This window comes from Oncorhynchus masou, chromosome 23, assembly GCF_036934945.1.
Source record: "Oncorhynchus masou masou isolate Uvic2021 chromosome 23, UVic_Omas_1.1, whole genome shotgun sequence".
NCBI lineage: Eukaryota > Metazoa > Chordata > Actinopteri > Salmoniformes > Salmonidae > Oncorhynchus > Oncorhynchus masou.
In genome coordinates, this window is record NC_088234.1 from 59,979,369 (window position 1) to 59,996,605 (window position 17,237).

General features: G+C 46.6%; 1 protein-coding gene across 1 annotated transcript in view; it reads right to left on the reverse strand.

Annotated features, from left to right (window-relative positions):
* Positions 1-9,754: 9,754 nt before the first annotated feature.
* The window catches only part of LOC135511141 (sodium/calcium exchanger 1-like), a 279,482-nt gene continuing 271,999 nt past the window's right edge, over positions 9,755-17,237 (reverse strand). The window contains exon 7 of the mRNA XM_064932715.1: positions 9,755-16,795. Coding sequence (XP_064788787.1) covers positions 16,419-16,795 — 377 coding nt within the window. The 3' untranslated portion in view covers positions 9,755-16,418. The remainder of the gene's footprint in view (positions 16,796-17,237) is intronic.

A 17,237-nucleotide genomic window follows, 5' to 3' on the forward strand; every position in this document is an offset into this window, starting at 1 on the left:
ATAAAGTATTTATTAAAAAATACAAACAATCCATGTGTCACTCACCTTCAGCCGTTCGGACACTCACAAGAAGCATGCAGTTTGAAGTGTGATAGAAAATATAGCTTCTACACAAATGAAATGTTACTGTAACCTGCAAATAGTGTATTACAGTATCCTGCAAGACTTGTGTATATAGATAATGTAGACATTGTTGAAAGGATCACATTAGTTATATTCTTATTTCCTTTTCCAAAATAACAACATTAAAATGGAACTGTCCGTTAATGAGATATGTAAATCATTCCAAATAATGAATGCTCTTCCCATCTTAGACATAAAACAAAATGGTATATTAAAGAAAACAACATTGAGAGGGAGAGAGGGAGAAAGAGGGAGATGGAGAGAGGGAGAGAGAAGATGGAGGGAGGGAGGGGAGATAGAATGAGGGAGGGAGGGCGATAAGGTCCCTCTCTCTACTGCAGTAATTAACAGTATTCTGGGAGAGGCAGAGTGTGACGCCCAATTTCACACTCCGGTTGCTTAACAGTTATGACGTTGAGTGGCTCTGTCCCAGACTTCCCTGCAGTAAACCCTCTCCACTTTAAAACAAAAACCTTCATTCAGCTGAGGAAAAGGTTTCCTAAACACACACACACACACACACACACACACACACACACACACACACACACACACACACACACACACACACACACACACACACACACACACACACACACACACACACACACACACACACACAAATTCAACTACATCTTCCATCGAATCAGATGGCTTATTCATTACAAAACCATTTGATGTTGCCAATTATTTTAATGCTTATTCTTTGGCAAAGTGGGCAGACTTAGTTAAGAAATGCCAACAACGAACAGTGAACAATTGTATTCATGCATAAAAAACTGAAAGAATTTTATAAAGTTAGTGTGAGGTGGAAGAGGAGAGGTGGAAAATGATTGTTATTGATCAATAATGACAAACCTCCTGGCATTGACAACTGAGATGGAAAGCTACTGAGGATGGTAGGTGACTCTATAGCCACTCCTATCTGTCATATTTTTAATCTGAGCCAAGAGGAAAGTCTTTGTCCTCAGGCCTGGAGTGAAGCCAAAGTAATTCCGCTACTCAAGAGTGGTCAAGAGGCCTTTACTGGTTCTAACAGCATATGCTTGTTGCCAGCTCTGAGCAAACTTTTGGGAAAAAATGTGTTTGACCAAATACAATGCTATTTCTCTGTAAACAAATTAACAAGAGACATTCAGCATGCTTATAGAGAAGGTCACTCAACATGTACTGACTGACACAAATGACGATGATGATGATTGGTTGAAAGAGATAATAAGAAGATTGTGGGAGCTGTACTGTTAGATTTCAGTGCAGCCTTTGATATTATTGACCATAAACTGTTTTTGAGAAAACGTATGTGTTATGGCTTTTTAACCTCTGCCATAATGTGCATTCAGAGCTATCTCTCTAATAGAACTCAAAGGGGTTTCTTTAATGGAAGCTTCTCTAATGTCAAACATGTAAAGTGTGGTGTACCGCAGGGCAGCTCTCTAGGCCCTCTAACTCTTTTCTATTTTTCCTAATGACCGGCCACTGGCATTAAACAAAGCATGTGTGTCCATGTATGCTGATGATTAAACCATATACGCATCAGCAACCACAGCTGGTGAAGTCATAACCTGTTATGGCTGCTGTCCCTGTACAGGGATCAACATCAGGGGAAATTTCAGAGTGAGAACTAAAAATACAATTTCGTAAAATTAAACATTCTTGAAAATGCAAGTGTCTTACACCCTTCAAAAGATTTGAATATTGGTAATCAAACTACGTTTTCCAATTTAAAATAGCTATTACAGAGAACAAATCCCATGCTTTTGTTTGAGAAGAGTAATCAAGAACATAAACATTTTCTGCCATGACAGTTTTTACACATTTACATCTGAAGGTAAAATTATGACTTACATTCTGATATCTTGCTCTTATTTCTCTTCCTGAGTATCCCATTGATCAAATGAAGTGCTATTTTCTTTGATAAAATATATATTTTTATAGCCTAAGTCTAAACATTTTGTAAACTATTTGTGCAGTGAATTCCATCTCTATCAATTTTTTTACGGAGCATTCGCCGTGATTCGCCCCTGTAAACAATCATTTACATAGTCATGGTGGGTGTCAGTGCATTCCTATGGATGTTTGCAACACAGTCAAACAACGTTGTTTTTTTGCGGTGAGAATTGACCAAAGTGAGCTGATTTGAAGACAACGATAAATGACTACCTGACGCACCAATAATTTTAGCGAAGCTTCATTGATTGACTATAGTTCTGCCCAATGACCACTGATCTTCTTGAAATCTAGCTGGATAGATAGCCAATGAGCTGAGGTAAATGCCAGTATGTAATGGTTTGGGGTTGGACCACAATTCCTTGGTTGTAATCGCACGCGAAGGGAACTCCATTTTTGCCTTGACGATCAGAGGGGTTGCTGTAAGGCTTTTTATGCGCAGCTGTATTTTGGAAAGTTGTAGTTTCAACGATTTCATTGAAGATATCCTGGCGAATACTTCATGTAAAGCGAAGTCAAACTCTAAAGTAAAAGACAGATATTTTGTTTGAGAAATCTTGGAGTGTTATCATTCAAACGAACTGAGGAGCTGTTTCTGCAAGGACAGGACGTACTTCTGGACGGGTAAGTGCTAATGCCGTTTTATGAAATGTAAAAATATATATATATATATTATATATAAAAAATAAAAAATAAATAAATATTTTTTTTTGCAATGAAATGTGTAGTTTGTTTTTGTGTGTGTGTGTGTTGGTTTGTTTGGGTGTGTGTGTGTGTATATATATACACAACAATGGCCGGAGTTGAATGGAACACCTTAGTGACTGTTCCCTCTGCTCTATACAATCAATACATATCTGTTTATTTTATGTGATGATAAAAGGCTCATACAATACAAATATTTTTTTAATGTTTTCTTTCACAGTGATAGAGACTCCGACTGGGAGGCCCCGGTGCCAAGCTGCCCGCTCTACCTGTGCCCCCAGTGGTGTTCATATGCCACAGTTCATTACTGCAGGCATGACTGTGCCTCAGAGCCAAAAGGACACAGCATGGAGGCGTCGTTGTGTTCTGTGTCGCATGAAATGCACCACTTGTTCAGTTTGCCTCTGCTTTACATCAGAAAGAGACTGCTATGGGACATGGCACAGGCAGCAAAATATTATGACGAGGACTTCCAAGGAGTGTGTACATTTTTTAAAATTTTCTAAGATTTTTTACCAATTTTTTTTTGTGTGTTTGTGTGTGTTAGAATTGCTTTTTGATATGTTGTTTTTTGTTACTCTGTGTTGGATGGTGTTATTTTGTTCATATCCTTATTCGCCGGACTATTTCTGTCCTATTGTTTGGACTGGCAACTTATATACGCCCTGTGTGTTGGCGTAACCGTTTTTGTTGCGCTGGGGAATAAATTTGACAAAACGACTGAACCCTGCGCCTGATTCCACCCACCACTCCTAGTTATCGTAACAGAAGCCCGCACCACCAGAAAAATGGAGTCAGCAGGAGCAGCGACCACCCCTCTCCCCACTATGAGCGCGTCCATCACCACACAGCTGTCCTTCATCGGATCGGTACAGCGATGGACCAGATGATGGAGAGGATGGAGCGATGGGAGAGGAGTGGTCTACCGACGTCTACCCCAGCTCCCCAACTGCCGACACCACCTACTCGACCTACGTCGTCCTCTGTGTCCAGCGCACTGCGTCTCTCCCCCCCGAGGGAGTACGATGGAGCGGAGGCTGGGTGCCAGGGATTTTTGCTCCAGCTAGAGCTCTACCGGGCTACCGTGCGTCCGACTCCCTCGGGTGAGGAGAGTGTGAGCCTCCTCGTCTCCTGTCTAACGGGCAGGGCCCTGGACTGGGCTAACGCGGTCTGGAACAGTCCGGACTCAGCTCGAGACAATTACCTGGAGTTCACCCGCCGTTTCCGAGCTGTGTTCGACCACCCACCAGAGGGTAAAGCGGCGGGTGAGCGACTGTTCCACCTCAGACAGGAGACGAGGAGCGCGCAGGACTTCGCTTTGGAGTTCAGGACCCTAGCTGCTGGTTTTGGGTGGAATGACAGGGCCCTGATGGACCATTACCGGTGTATTCTCCGGGAGGACGTCCGCCGGGAGCTAGCTTGCAGGGACACAACTCTCTCCCTGGATGAATTAATAGACATGTCTATTCGATTCGACAACCTGCTAGCTGCCCGCGGGCGTTCAGAAGGGGTCCTGTTAATTCCACCTTCCAGCTCTCCCACTCCCACTCCGATGGAGTTGGGAGGAGCTGCATCTAGGGGGATCAGAGGAGGGGGCTTCTCCTGCTCCTATTGTGGACGGAGAGGACACACTTCGGACCGGTGCTGGAGGAGTTCCTCTGGGAGTCGAGATGGTAGGCGGAACACTCCTCGGCCACCCCAGGTGAGTAAGCACCAAACTCACCCAAACTCACCCGCTCCTTGTTGGTCACATGTTTTTGTTAATTTAGATAGCCTTAGATAGCCGACCGTTAGGGTCAGGGCTGGTCAGGGAGGCCACGATTCCGCTGGACATGGTAACGCAGGGGAATCATAGAAACTGATCCTCTCCCTATCTTATTGATTCTCCTGGGTTTCCAGTGGTGTTGGGGGTTCCCTGGCTGGCTATTCACAATCCCATTATTTCCTGGAAACAGGGGGCTCTTAAGGGGTGGTCAGACGAGTGTTCAGATAGGTGTATAGGAGTTTCCATCGGTGCCACGACGGTGGAGAGTCCAGACCAGGTTTCAACCGTGCGCATTCCCCCAGAATCGCTTTTAGTAAGAAGAAAGCGACCAAATTACCACCCCATCGACGGTGGGATTGCGTGATAAACCTCCTGGAGAACGCTGCACTTCCCCGGAGTCACGTGTACCCACTGTCACAGGAGGAGACGCTGGCTATGGAAACATATGTCACGGAAGCTCTGAGACAGGGGTACATTCGGCCCTCCATGTCACCCGTCTCCTCGAGTTTATTTTTTGTGAGGAAAAAGGAGGGAGGTCTGCATCGGTGCATTGATTATCGAGGTCTCAATTCGATCACAGTGGGTTTTAGTTATCCACTACCTCTCATCGCTACGGCGGTGGAATCATTCCACGGAGCGCGTTTCTTCACAAAACTGGACCTCAGGAGTGCGTATAATCTGGTGCGTATTCGGGGAGGAGACGAGTGGAAAACAGCGTTTAGTACCACATCAGGCCACTATGAGTACCTCGTCATGCCGTATGGGTTGAAGAATGCTCCAGCCGTCTTTCAATCCTTTGTAGATGAGATTCTCAGGGACTTGCACGGGCAGGGTGTGGTAGTCTATATTGATGACATCTTGATTTATTCTACCACACGCGCCAAGCATGTTTCCCTGGTGCGCAAGGTTCTTGGGCGACTGCTGGAGCATGACCTATACGTCAAGGCTGAGAAATGTGTGTTCTCCAAACCAGCCGTTTCCTTCCTGGGTTATCGCATTTCCAGTTCGGGGATAATGATGGAGTGTGACCTCGTTAACGCCGTGCGTAATTGGCCGACTCCGACCACGGTAAAGGAGGTGCAGCGGTTTTTGGGATTTGCCAATTACTACCGGAGGTTTATCCGGGGTTTTGGCCAAGTAGCGGCACCCATTACCTCACTGCTGAAGGGGGGGCCAGTGCGTCTGCAGAGATCAGCAGAGGCTGATGAAGCTTTCAACCAGTTGAAGGCACTGTTCACTGGGGCTCCCGTGTTGGCGCATCCGGACCCTTCGTTAGCATTCATAGTGGAGGTGGATGCGTCTGAGGCCGGGGTTTGAGCCGTTCTGTCTCAGCGCTCGGGCACGCCACCGAAGCTCTGTCCCTGCGCTTTCTTTTCTAAGAAGCCGGGTCCGGCGGAGCGGAACTAGGATGTGGGGGACCGGGAGTTACTAGCTATGATAAAGGCCCTGAAGGTGTGGAGACACTGGCTAGAGGGGGCGAAATACCCTTTCCTCATCTGGACTGACCACCGTAATCTGGAGTATATTCGAGCAGCGAGGAGACTGAATCCGCGTCAGGCTAGGTGGGCCATGTTCTTTACACGTTTTAGATGTACGATCTCTTACAGACCAGGTTCCCTCAACACTAAGGCCGACGCGCTGTCCCGTCTCTATGACACCGAGGACCGGTCCATCGAACCCACTCCCATCCTTCCAGCCTCTCGGCTGGTGGCCCCAGTGGTATGGGAGGTGGACGCGGACATCGAGCGGGCGTTGAGGGTTGAACCTGCGCCTACACAGTGTCCGACTGGTCGAAGTTATGTACCGCTTGGTGTCCGTGATAAATTGATTCGGTGGGCTCACACACTACCGTCTGCGGGTCATCCGGGGATTGATAGGACAGTGCGGGGTCTTAGGGGGAAATACTGGTGGCCCACCTTAGCTAAGGATGTGAGGCTCTATGTCTCTTCCTGTACGGTATGCGCCCAGATAAGGCTCCTAGGCACCTTCCAAGAGGGAAGTTACAGCCCCTCCCGGTTCCACAACGGCCATGGTCCCATCTCTCGGTAGATTTTCTTACTGATCTTCCCCCATCCCAGGGGAACACTACCATTCTGGTCGTTGTGGATCGGTTCTCTAAGTCCTGCCGTCTCCTCCCATTGCCTGGTCTCCCTACGGCCCTACAGACTGCAGAGGCTCTATTTACCCACGTCCTCCGGCACCCTGGGGTTCCAGAGGATATTGTCTCCGATCGGGGTCCCCAGTTCACGTCCCGGGTTTGGAGGGCGTTTATGGAGCGTCTGGGGATCTCGGTCTTGCCTTACCTCTGGTTATCACCCCGAAAGTAATGGGCAGGTGGAGAGAGTAAACCAGGAAGTGGGTAGGTTTCTGAGGTCGTATTGCCAGGACCGGCCAGGAGAATGGGCGAGGTACGTCCCGTGGGCAGAGTTGGCCCAGAACTCACTTCGTCCACGAACATGTCGCCATTCGAATGCGTACTGGGCTACCAGCCGGTCCTTGCTCCGTGGCATCAGAGTCAGACCGAGGCGCCTGCGGTGGAGGAGTGGGTACAGCGCTCTAGAGAGACCTGGCGGGCAGTCCAGGATTCTCTCAGGCAGGCCAGTGAACGGCAGAAGAGAGACGCTGACCGCCACCGCAGTGTGGCCCCGGTGTTCGCAGGGTCTGGCTCTCGACCCAAACCTACCCCTCCGCCTGCCCTGCCGGAAGCTGGGGCCGCAGTGTGTGGGGCCATTTAAAGTCCTGAGGAGGATAAACGAGGTGTGTTATAGATTACAACTTCCCTCTTATTATCGCATTAACCCCTCGTTTCATGTGTCTCTCCTCAGGCCGGTGGTAGCTGGTCCCCTACAAGGCAGTGAGGTACCGGAGGTCCCTCCACCCCCTCTGGACATCGAGGGGTCCCCGGCATACACAGTACGAGCGATTCTGGACTCGAGACGCCGGGTGAGGGGCCTGCAGTACCTCGTGGACTGGGAGGGGTACGGTCCGGAGGAGAGGTGCTGGGTACCGGGGAGGGACATTTTAGATCCTTCCCTCTTGAGGGATTTCCACCGCCTCCACCCGGATCGCCCCGCGCCTCGTCCTCCGGGTCGTCCTCGAGGCCGGGGTCGGCTCGCTGCGGGAGCCGCGCATCAGGAGGGGGGTACTGTCACGAACCTCGCAGAGGATGGTGCCTCTTCCTGTTCGGGCGGGGCTCGGCGGTCGTCGTCGCCGGCCTATTAGCTGCCATCGATTTCCTTTCCGTTTGTTTTGGTTATTGGGTAATTGGGTACACCTGTTTTGTATTAGGGTTTGTTTGTAGGTTATTTAAGGGCACTAGGTCCGCTGGGTATTTGTGCAGGCTTGTTTTTTGTTACTCTGTGTTGGATGGTGTTATTTTGTTCATATTCTTATTCGCCGGACTATTTCTGTCCTATTGTTTGGACTGGCAACTTATATACGCCCTGTGTGTTGGCGTAACCGTTTTTGTTGCGCTGGGGAATAAATTTGACAAAACGACTGAACCCTGCTCTCTGCGCCTGATTCCACCCACCACTCCTAGTTATCGTAACATGCTCTTTCTTTCTCTTTCCTTCCACCAGATCTACTGTGATATATTCTCCTACATTCAATTAACATTTCCACAAACTTCAGAATGTTTCCATTCAAATGATTCCAAGAATATGCATATCCTTGCCTCTGGGGCTGAGCTACAGGCAGTTAGATTTGGGTATGTCTTCAGGCGGAAATTGAGAACAAAGGGTTGCAGCCATAACAGGAGTTGCAGTCTGTTTTGGAATGGGTGGCCAGTAATAAACTGGTCCTGAACATCTCTAAGACTAACAGCATTGGATTTGGTACAACATCATTCCTTAAATTCTAGACCTCAGCTGAAACTGGCAATGAATGGTGTGGCTGTTGAACAAGTTGAGGAGGCTAAATTACATGGTGTTACCTTAGATTGTATACTGTCATGGTCAAAACATATAGATTCAATGGTTGTAAAGATGGAGAGAGGTCTAGTCGTAATTAAGAGATGCTCAGCTTTTTTGACACCACACTCCAAAAAGCAAGTTCTGCAGCTCTAGTTTTGTCTAATCTTGATTATTGTCCAGTCGTGTGGTCCAATGCTGCAAGAAAAGATCTAGTTAAGCTGCAGCGGACCCAGCAGAGCGGCACGTTTTGCTCTTAATTGTAATCAGAGGGCGAATATAAATACTATGCTGCCAGTCTCTCTTGGCTAAGAGTTGAGGAGAGACTGACTGCATCACTTCTTCTTTTTAAAAGAAACATTAATGTGTTGAAAATCCCAAATTGTTTGCATAGTCAACTTACACAGCTCAGACACACACACACTTATCCCACCAGCCATGCCACCCGGGGTCTTTTCACAGCAAACCTGGTTTAAAAAAACCCAGATAAAGCAACACCTCGTGGCACAACACCTCTCCCCTATTTGACCTAGATAGTTTGTTTGTATGCATTGATATGTAGGCTAGGTGTGACTCTAAAAAAATGTATGTAGTTCTGTCCTTGAGCTGTTCTTGTCTATTGATGTTCTGTATTATGTCATTCTGTATTATGTTTTATGTGGACCCCAGGAAGAGTAACTGCTGCTTTTGCAACAGCTAATGGGGATCCTAATAAAATACCAAATACACACACACAACACACACACGCACGCACGCACACACACACACACACACACACGCACACACACACACACGCACACACACACACACACACACACACACACTTTTGAACATTGCACAACCTGCAACGTGACACCACTTCATTCCAGGTGCTTTTGTGTTTTAATGCAAGAGTGAAGAATGTCATGGATGAGTACATGTTGTAATTCCATTAGCTACAATTAGGCAGCATTAATGCGACTCCTTTTTCTGATGCATTTCAACCGAATGAAGTGCACAAAAAAAATGGTAAATTAGGGAACCAAGCTCGGGCGAGGGCAACAAGTCCAAATATATACAACATTCAAACCTCTGTGAACATCAACAAATAGGATACTGCTTATTATATACAGACATGTTATCATTCATGCACAGTTCAAGGCAGAGTATTACGCCCAATTTCACACTCCGGTTGCTTAACAGTTGAGTGGCTCTCTGTCGTTGAGTGGCTCTTTCCCAGACTTCCCAGTAGTAAACCCTCTCAACCTTTTAAAAAACACTCCGCTCCACATGCAGACCCACAAAACAAGTCCAGTCAGTGGTCTTTGAAACAGGGTATCCCAAACTTTATTTTCTGTGTCAGAAGTGTACCATGTAGAGTAATCACAGTTAGTGTACTTCTTCCTATTAGTTGGTGTGCAAAACAAAGAAAAAAAACACAGACATGAACAAAAATAAGACAAAATCATGATATTCTATCAATTATAATCAATAAGACAAAACAAACAGCAAACTTAACCATGTAAGAGAGACAGCAAGAACATGACAGATCGACAGGGTGAGCTTGAGAGAAAGTTAAAGAGGGAGAGGCAGGGAATGCAAGGAGGGAGAATTAGAGAGAGAGATATTAGAACCCTGAAAACTACAGGTCCATCTGGGCGACGGGTGGGTGGTGCTAATCAGATGACACACATCAAGTACAGACAGACACTCAACAGGGACAGAGACAGATAGGCATGTACAGTACCAGCCTGCCAGCGAGACAGAGAGGCAGGCACATACCAGGTAGACAAGACAGACAAGACACAGACAGACAGACAGACAGACAGACAGACAGACAGACAGACAGACAGACAGACAGACAGACAGACATCTTGAGACAAAGAATGAAACCATCCAGAAGAAATTACACTTCTCAGGTATCAAAGACGAAACACTGCTCAGCACAGCAGGAACAGAGAGAGAGAGCAAAACAAGCACTTAAGCAAACTACTTCTCCAAAAAGGCAATATTTGTCATTCTTGAGTTTAGTCAGGGTTTTAAAATAAATATGTAGAATTCTCTAAGATATGTGGAGGTATCAGACCTCTCTCTGTTAACACTATACAGTATATACATATGATCTCTTCATGACAAAATAGCTTTTGGTGTACATACTTCTCTTACACTGTCAAATAACACAACCAGCCATATCATTATTAGCAAGCAGTGTCTTTTGTACAAATTCCCATGCAACTTCCTTAAGATACATACCTCTTTAAGTTCTCACCCTCCTTCAACAACAGCAGATATTGCCTTTTTTAACCAAATGTGCAATATTTAACTTCAAATAAAACATTCTAGTACATGAGTGTGTGTGGGGGGGGGGGGTGGGAGCCGGTCAGCTCACAACCCATGTGACATGGAGATGCAGGGAACCGAGCTCGGGTGAGAGACCCGAAGCCCTATCACGTCCAAGTCCCCACTGGGATATAGTGGATGGGAGACCCGTTTAACCAACTGCCCCAATCCCCTTCCACACGGAGTTGAAGCCACACATACTGGAGACAGATGGGGCAGCCGGTCAGGAACAGCCCAGGCAATTGGTAAAGTTGGGAACCAAGCTCAGGTGAGGGTGGGGACACAACAAGTCCAAATCTGTACAACATTCAAACCTCCATCAACATCAACGAATGGGATACTGCTTATTATATACAGACATGTTATCATTCATGCACATTGTGAACAAGTAGCACATTAACATTCCAAAATATGGACATGGGGGGGGGTAAGAGGATACAGAGAGATGCTGCGCTGCACAGTCACGGTGTAGACACACACCAAAGCGACACATGCTGGGCAGGAGAAGTCCTTGTGCTTCACTGCACCAGTACACAATGTATGGTATGGCTGTACTTCACATGTTATTTCTTCTTCTTCTTCCTCCTCTTTTCATTTGTAGTTGGATAACTTGATATTAGGGTTTGAGGTCTTTTTAAATATTTAATTGTCATAGTAATGTTTTCAGGTCAGCGAAATTTAATATAATCCCGCAACAGCAGGGTCACCATCAGCATATAACCACTGTCATCCTGTTCATTACAAACTCGGGAACCAGTGCAATGTTTTTCCTTCACATCGAAACAACCCACCCAACTCCATACAAAAAACATATAGAGCTACTCTAGAGCTCGACGCCACCACCTTCATAATTAACCAACAGCTACTGTAATAGAAACCCCCACACCCCACCATAGTAGAATGAACCTTAAAAACTCTTACCACAGTTGGTCATTCGTGAACAAGTTCACTTTAGACCAGGTAAGCAAGTGGACACGCAGGCATTAACCCATCCCCATGAAATGTGAATGCTTTTATACAAATTTGTCATTAGAAATGTTCTGTTTTGGTTAAACAACAGCAAGACTTTTAGTACCGCAGAGGGATCTTTTTGGTGTTGTTAAGAGATGTCAGTGTGTTAGAAAACCCACTACTATTCTGGCTAAGCTGTTACTGGAGTTTCCATTAGAAATAGTTCACTTTGGCAAAAGAGGAGTAAACTGCACTTGACTTCCATATTCAGTGCCTCCGGAAAGTATTCAGACTCCTTGATCTTTTCCACATTTTGTTATGTTACAACCTTACTCTAAAATAATAATAAAAAAATCCTCATCAATCTACACACAATACCCTATAATGACAAAGCAAAAACAGGTTTTTGGAATTTTTTGCAACTTTATTGAAAATAAAAAATGGAAATACCTTATTCAGACCCTTTGCTATGAGACTTGAAATTGAACTCAGGTGCATCCTGTCTCCATTGATCATGCTTGATGTTTCTACAACTTGATTGGAGTCCACCTGTAGTAAATTCAATTGATTGGACATGATTTGGAAAGGTCTATATTCTCCCAGAGTTGACAGGGTATGGCAGAGCAAAAACCAAGCCAAGAGTTCGAAGGAATTGTCCATAGACCTCCGAGACAGGATTGTGTCGAGCCACAGATCTGGGGAAGGGTACCAAAACATGTCTGCAGGCCTCCATTCTCCCCATTCTTAAATAGAAGAAGTTTGAATCCACCAAGGCTCTTCCTAGAGCTGTTCGCCTGGCAAAACTGAGCAGTCAGGGGAAAGGGGCCTGGGTCAGGGAGGTGACCAAAAACCCAATGGTCACTCTGACAGAACTCCAGAGATCCTCTGTGGAGATGGGAGAACCTTCCAGAAGGACAACCATCTCTGCAGCACTCCACCAATCAGAACTTTATGGTAGATTGGCAAGACGGAAGCCACTCCTCAATAAAAGGCACGACAGCCCACTTGGAGTTTGCCAAAAGGCACCAAAAGGACTCTCAAACCATGAGAAACAAGATTATCTGGTCTGATGAAGCCAAGATTTAACTCTTTGGCCTGAATGCCAAGCGAAACGTCTGGGGAAAACCTGGCACCATCCCTACAGTGAAGTATTGTGGGACTGGGAGACTAGTAAGGAATGAGGGAAAGATGAATGGAACAAATTACAGAGATATCCTTGATGAGTGTTCAGGACCTCAGACTGGGTCTGCATACTTATGTAAATGTGATATTTCATATATTTTTTAAATTGCATTTGCAAAAATGTAATTAAAAACAACATTGTTTTCTTTGTCAATATGAGGTATTGTGTGTAAATTGATGAGGAAAAAAACGATTTAATCCATTTTAGAATAAGCCTGTAACGTATCAAAATGTGGAAAAAGTCAAGGGGTCTGAATACTTTCTAAACGCACTGTAAGTACTTTAATCTAGAACCTTCTCGGGGCTGCAAATTCTGTGGTGAGAAATGACAAAAAATTACAAAATCTTGCTATGTTTATAATTTTCTAAACCAAACTACAACTCTATGATTACTTCTACTTCATTATCACACTACACATCAAGTATAAAACAAACTCAGTAGGAAACTCAGGGTATTCATCATACCTTTAACATTAAAAAAATTGATTGAAGGTGTAAATATTGTGGACTTCATTCATCTTCCACATATGAATTGATCTGTTTGTCTAAACTGGACGTGTCATTTTGAATGTAAACCCTTATATCTCGAGACTGCCAGTAAGGTGGATTTAAATGATTGCATCATTAAGACAAAAGCTTTTTACCTCTGAAAAGAGAAAATACCCAGCCAATGTATTTCTCACCAGCTTCACTTTGAACTTCTGTAAAATTTCTCTATAGGGCTACTGCATTATAGAAACAGTTCAATCTACACTTCTGTCCACCATTACAATTGATGTTTTTATGTTCAAGATATTGTTTGATGGAATATAAATGAAGATGTGCAGCTCAGTGGAGAGAGAAGAGCGTGTGGGTTAAGTGTTGAGGGCAGGTTTAGGATAGGGGTGGGTTAAGTGTTGAGGGCAGGTTTAGGATAGGGGGGGGGGTAAGTGTTGAGGGCAGGTTTAGGATAGGGGAGGGTTAAGTGTTGAGGGCAGGTTTAGGATAGGGGTGGGTTAAGTGTTGAGGGCAGGTTTAGGATAGGGGTGGGTTAAGTGTTGAGGGCAGGTTTAGGATAGGGGAGGGTTAAGTGTTGAGGGCAGGTTTAGGAGAGGGGTGGGTTTAGGATAGGGGTGGGTTAAGGATAGGGGTGGGTTTAGGATAGGGGTGGGTTAAGGATAGGGGTGGGTTTAGGGTAGGGTTGGGTTTAGGCTAGGGGTGGGTTTAGGGTAGGGTTGGGTTTAGGCTAGGGGTGGGTTTAGGATAGGGGTGGGTTTAGGGTAGGGTTGGGTTTAGGATAGGGGTGGGTTAAGGATAGGGGTGGGTTTAGGGTAGGGTTGGGTTTAGGCTAGGGGTGGGTTTAGGGTAGGGTTGGGTTTAGGCTAGGGGTGGGTTTAGGATAGGGTTGGGTTTAGGCTAGGGGTGGGTTTAGGATAGGGGTGGGTTTAGTGTTGAGGGCAGGTTTAGGATAGGGGTGGGGTTAGGATAGGGGTGGGTTTAGGATAGGGGCGGGTTTAGGATAGGGGCGGGTTTCTGTTTAGGATAGGGTTAAAGTTTCTGGTTAGGGTTAGTGGTTAAGAATTGGCTGTAGAGCCCACAGAGGATTGGGACTGATAGAAAGACCAGTCAGGGAGGAACTTAGACACACATATGGATAAGAAGAGCCAATTGGGGAAGCTGCTGAAAGGCGTGTGGCCAATGAATAGAGCTTATACAGTATGGCTTCTCTGCATTCTATTGCAATTTGAATCAAGTATGGTAGTGATGACAATCCCATTGACTAAACTGGAAAAGCCATCTTGGGCTAGTTATAAAAAGTATCATTTAAGTTGACAACGAGTTATCTGAAAGTTAAAATGGTAACGCTGGCCATTCAAAAACAATACGGCCTTAAAGGTTAAATTATACTAAACTCCATGATTTTTCACCTTTTACATAACTACATCTGTGGCAAGATAAATAACAGAGGAACCCTAATCAGATATTCTACTGGGGATCAAACCGAGGATTAGAAGGTGGTGGGCAGCTCTTGCAGCCAGGCCCTAACTGAGATTTATTAAGACTCACATACAGAGGAGAGACCTTCTTTAAAAGTAGCTGTTACTCCCAACCACTACGTTTGTTAACAGCTGAATCATTTTTTGGGGACGTTCATGCATATACATATCAATAATGATGGTCAGGGGTATTAAAGGATTTCACTCAGATGTCTAGTGTTTAGTTTGAAACGAGCATCAGACGTGGACGATGCTGTCTCTGGAAGGTTGCTGAGTAGTAAGAGATATACTAAACAGCTCCCCCTTCAGGATGCACACACCCACACACACACACGCACCCACACACACACCCACACGCACCCACACACACACACCCACACACACACACGCACCCACACACACACCCACACGCACCCACACACACACACCCACACACACACACGCACCCACACACACACACACCCACACACACACACACACGCACCCACACACCCACACGCACTCACACCCACACAACCACACACACACACGCACCCACACACACACACTCACAAACACACACGCACCCACACACACCCACAAACACACACGCACCCACAAACACACACACACACACGCACCCACACACACCCACAAACACACACACACGCACCCACAAACACACACGCACCCACACACCCCCACAAACACACACACAAACACACACACACACACGCACCCACACACCCACCCACACATGCGCGCCCACAAACACACACGCACCCACACACACGCACCCACAAACACACACACACCCACAAACACACACGCACCCACAAACACACACCCACATCCACAAACACACACGCACCCACAAACACACACACGCACCCACCAACACACACGCACCCACAAACACACACACACGCATCCACAAACACATACACACGCACCCACACGCACCCACCCACACACACCCACAAACACACACGCACCCACACGCACCCACAAACACACACGCACCCACAAACACGCACCCACAAACACACACACACGCACCCACAAACACACACACACGCACCCACACACACACCCACAAACACACATGCACCCACAAACACACACACACACACACACACGCTCCCACAAACACACACATGCACCCACAAGCACGCACACACACACACACACACACACACACACACACACACACACACACACACACACACACACACACACACACACACACACACACACACACACACACACACACACACACACACACACACACACACACACACTCAACTGCCAATTTACAGACTTCAGAGGGGTGTCTGTCCTAGCCTTGACAGGCCTCTCCTCGCCTAAACAACCAGTTTCATCCATTAAGCACTAGACCATGGGGACAGAGGAGGGGGGGCATATCTTTCACTTCTTAAAAGGGGGATAGGGGGAAAGGGGGGTTTATTAATGACAAGAGGAAAATGTTTTTCACCACTGCTGTTGCCTCCTTCTTGTCTCTGGTTAGCTCTTCTTGGGCCTTCTTAAGTCTGATGCTGTTTAGAAGGCCTTGAAGTGGCAGTAGACCTCCAGCGAGGAGAACAGAATGTACAGCAGCCACAGGCTGACAAACAGCATGGTGGTCAGTATCTTGGGAGTCCGCGGACCTCCCAGCTCGCCGCCGATCGAAGGTCTCCTCCGGTACATCAGCACCCCCACGCAGATGAAGGCGAAGATGGTGAAGAGAGTGACGGAGAAGGCCAGGCTCCCCGGGTCTACCTTGAAGTCGTTGCCCTTGGAGTTGTGGTAGATGGCAGCGATGGACCAGGCCACGCCGATGCCCAGGAACACATTGACCGCGTTGCTGCCCGTCACGTTGCCGATGGATGCATCAGCATACTGGTCCTGGATGGCTGCCACCTTACTGGCAAAGGTGTCTGGGGGAATGGGGAGAAGGGGAGAAGGGGAGGAGGGGAGAAGGGGAGGAGAATGGAGGACAGAGGTTAGTGTTGTATGTTGCGTGTGATTCAATAGGGATTGGGAAAAGGTTATTGGATGGGAGGAATCAATGTTGATGAGGTATGGGGAAGGGGAGAATGGGAGGAATGAATGTTGATGAGGTATGGGGAAGGGGAGATGGGGAGGAGGGGAGGAATGAATGTTGATGAGGTATGGGGAAGGGGAGATGGGGAGGAGGGGAGGAATGAATGTTGATGAGGTATGGGGAAGGGGAGATGGGGAGGAGGGGAGGAAAGAATGTTGATGAGGTATGGGGAATGGGAGGAGGGGAGGAATGAATGTCGATGAGGTATGGGGAAGGGGAGGAGGGGAGGAGGGGAGGAATGAATGTCGATGAGGTATGGGGAAGGGGAGGAGGGG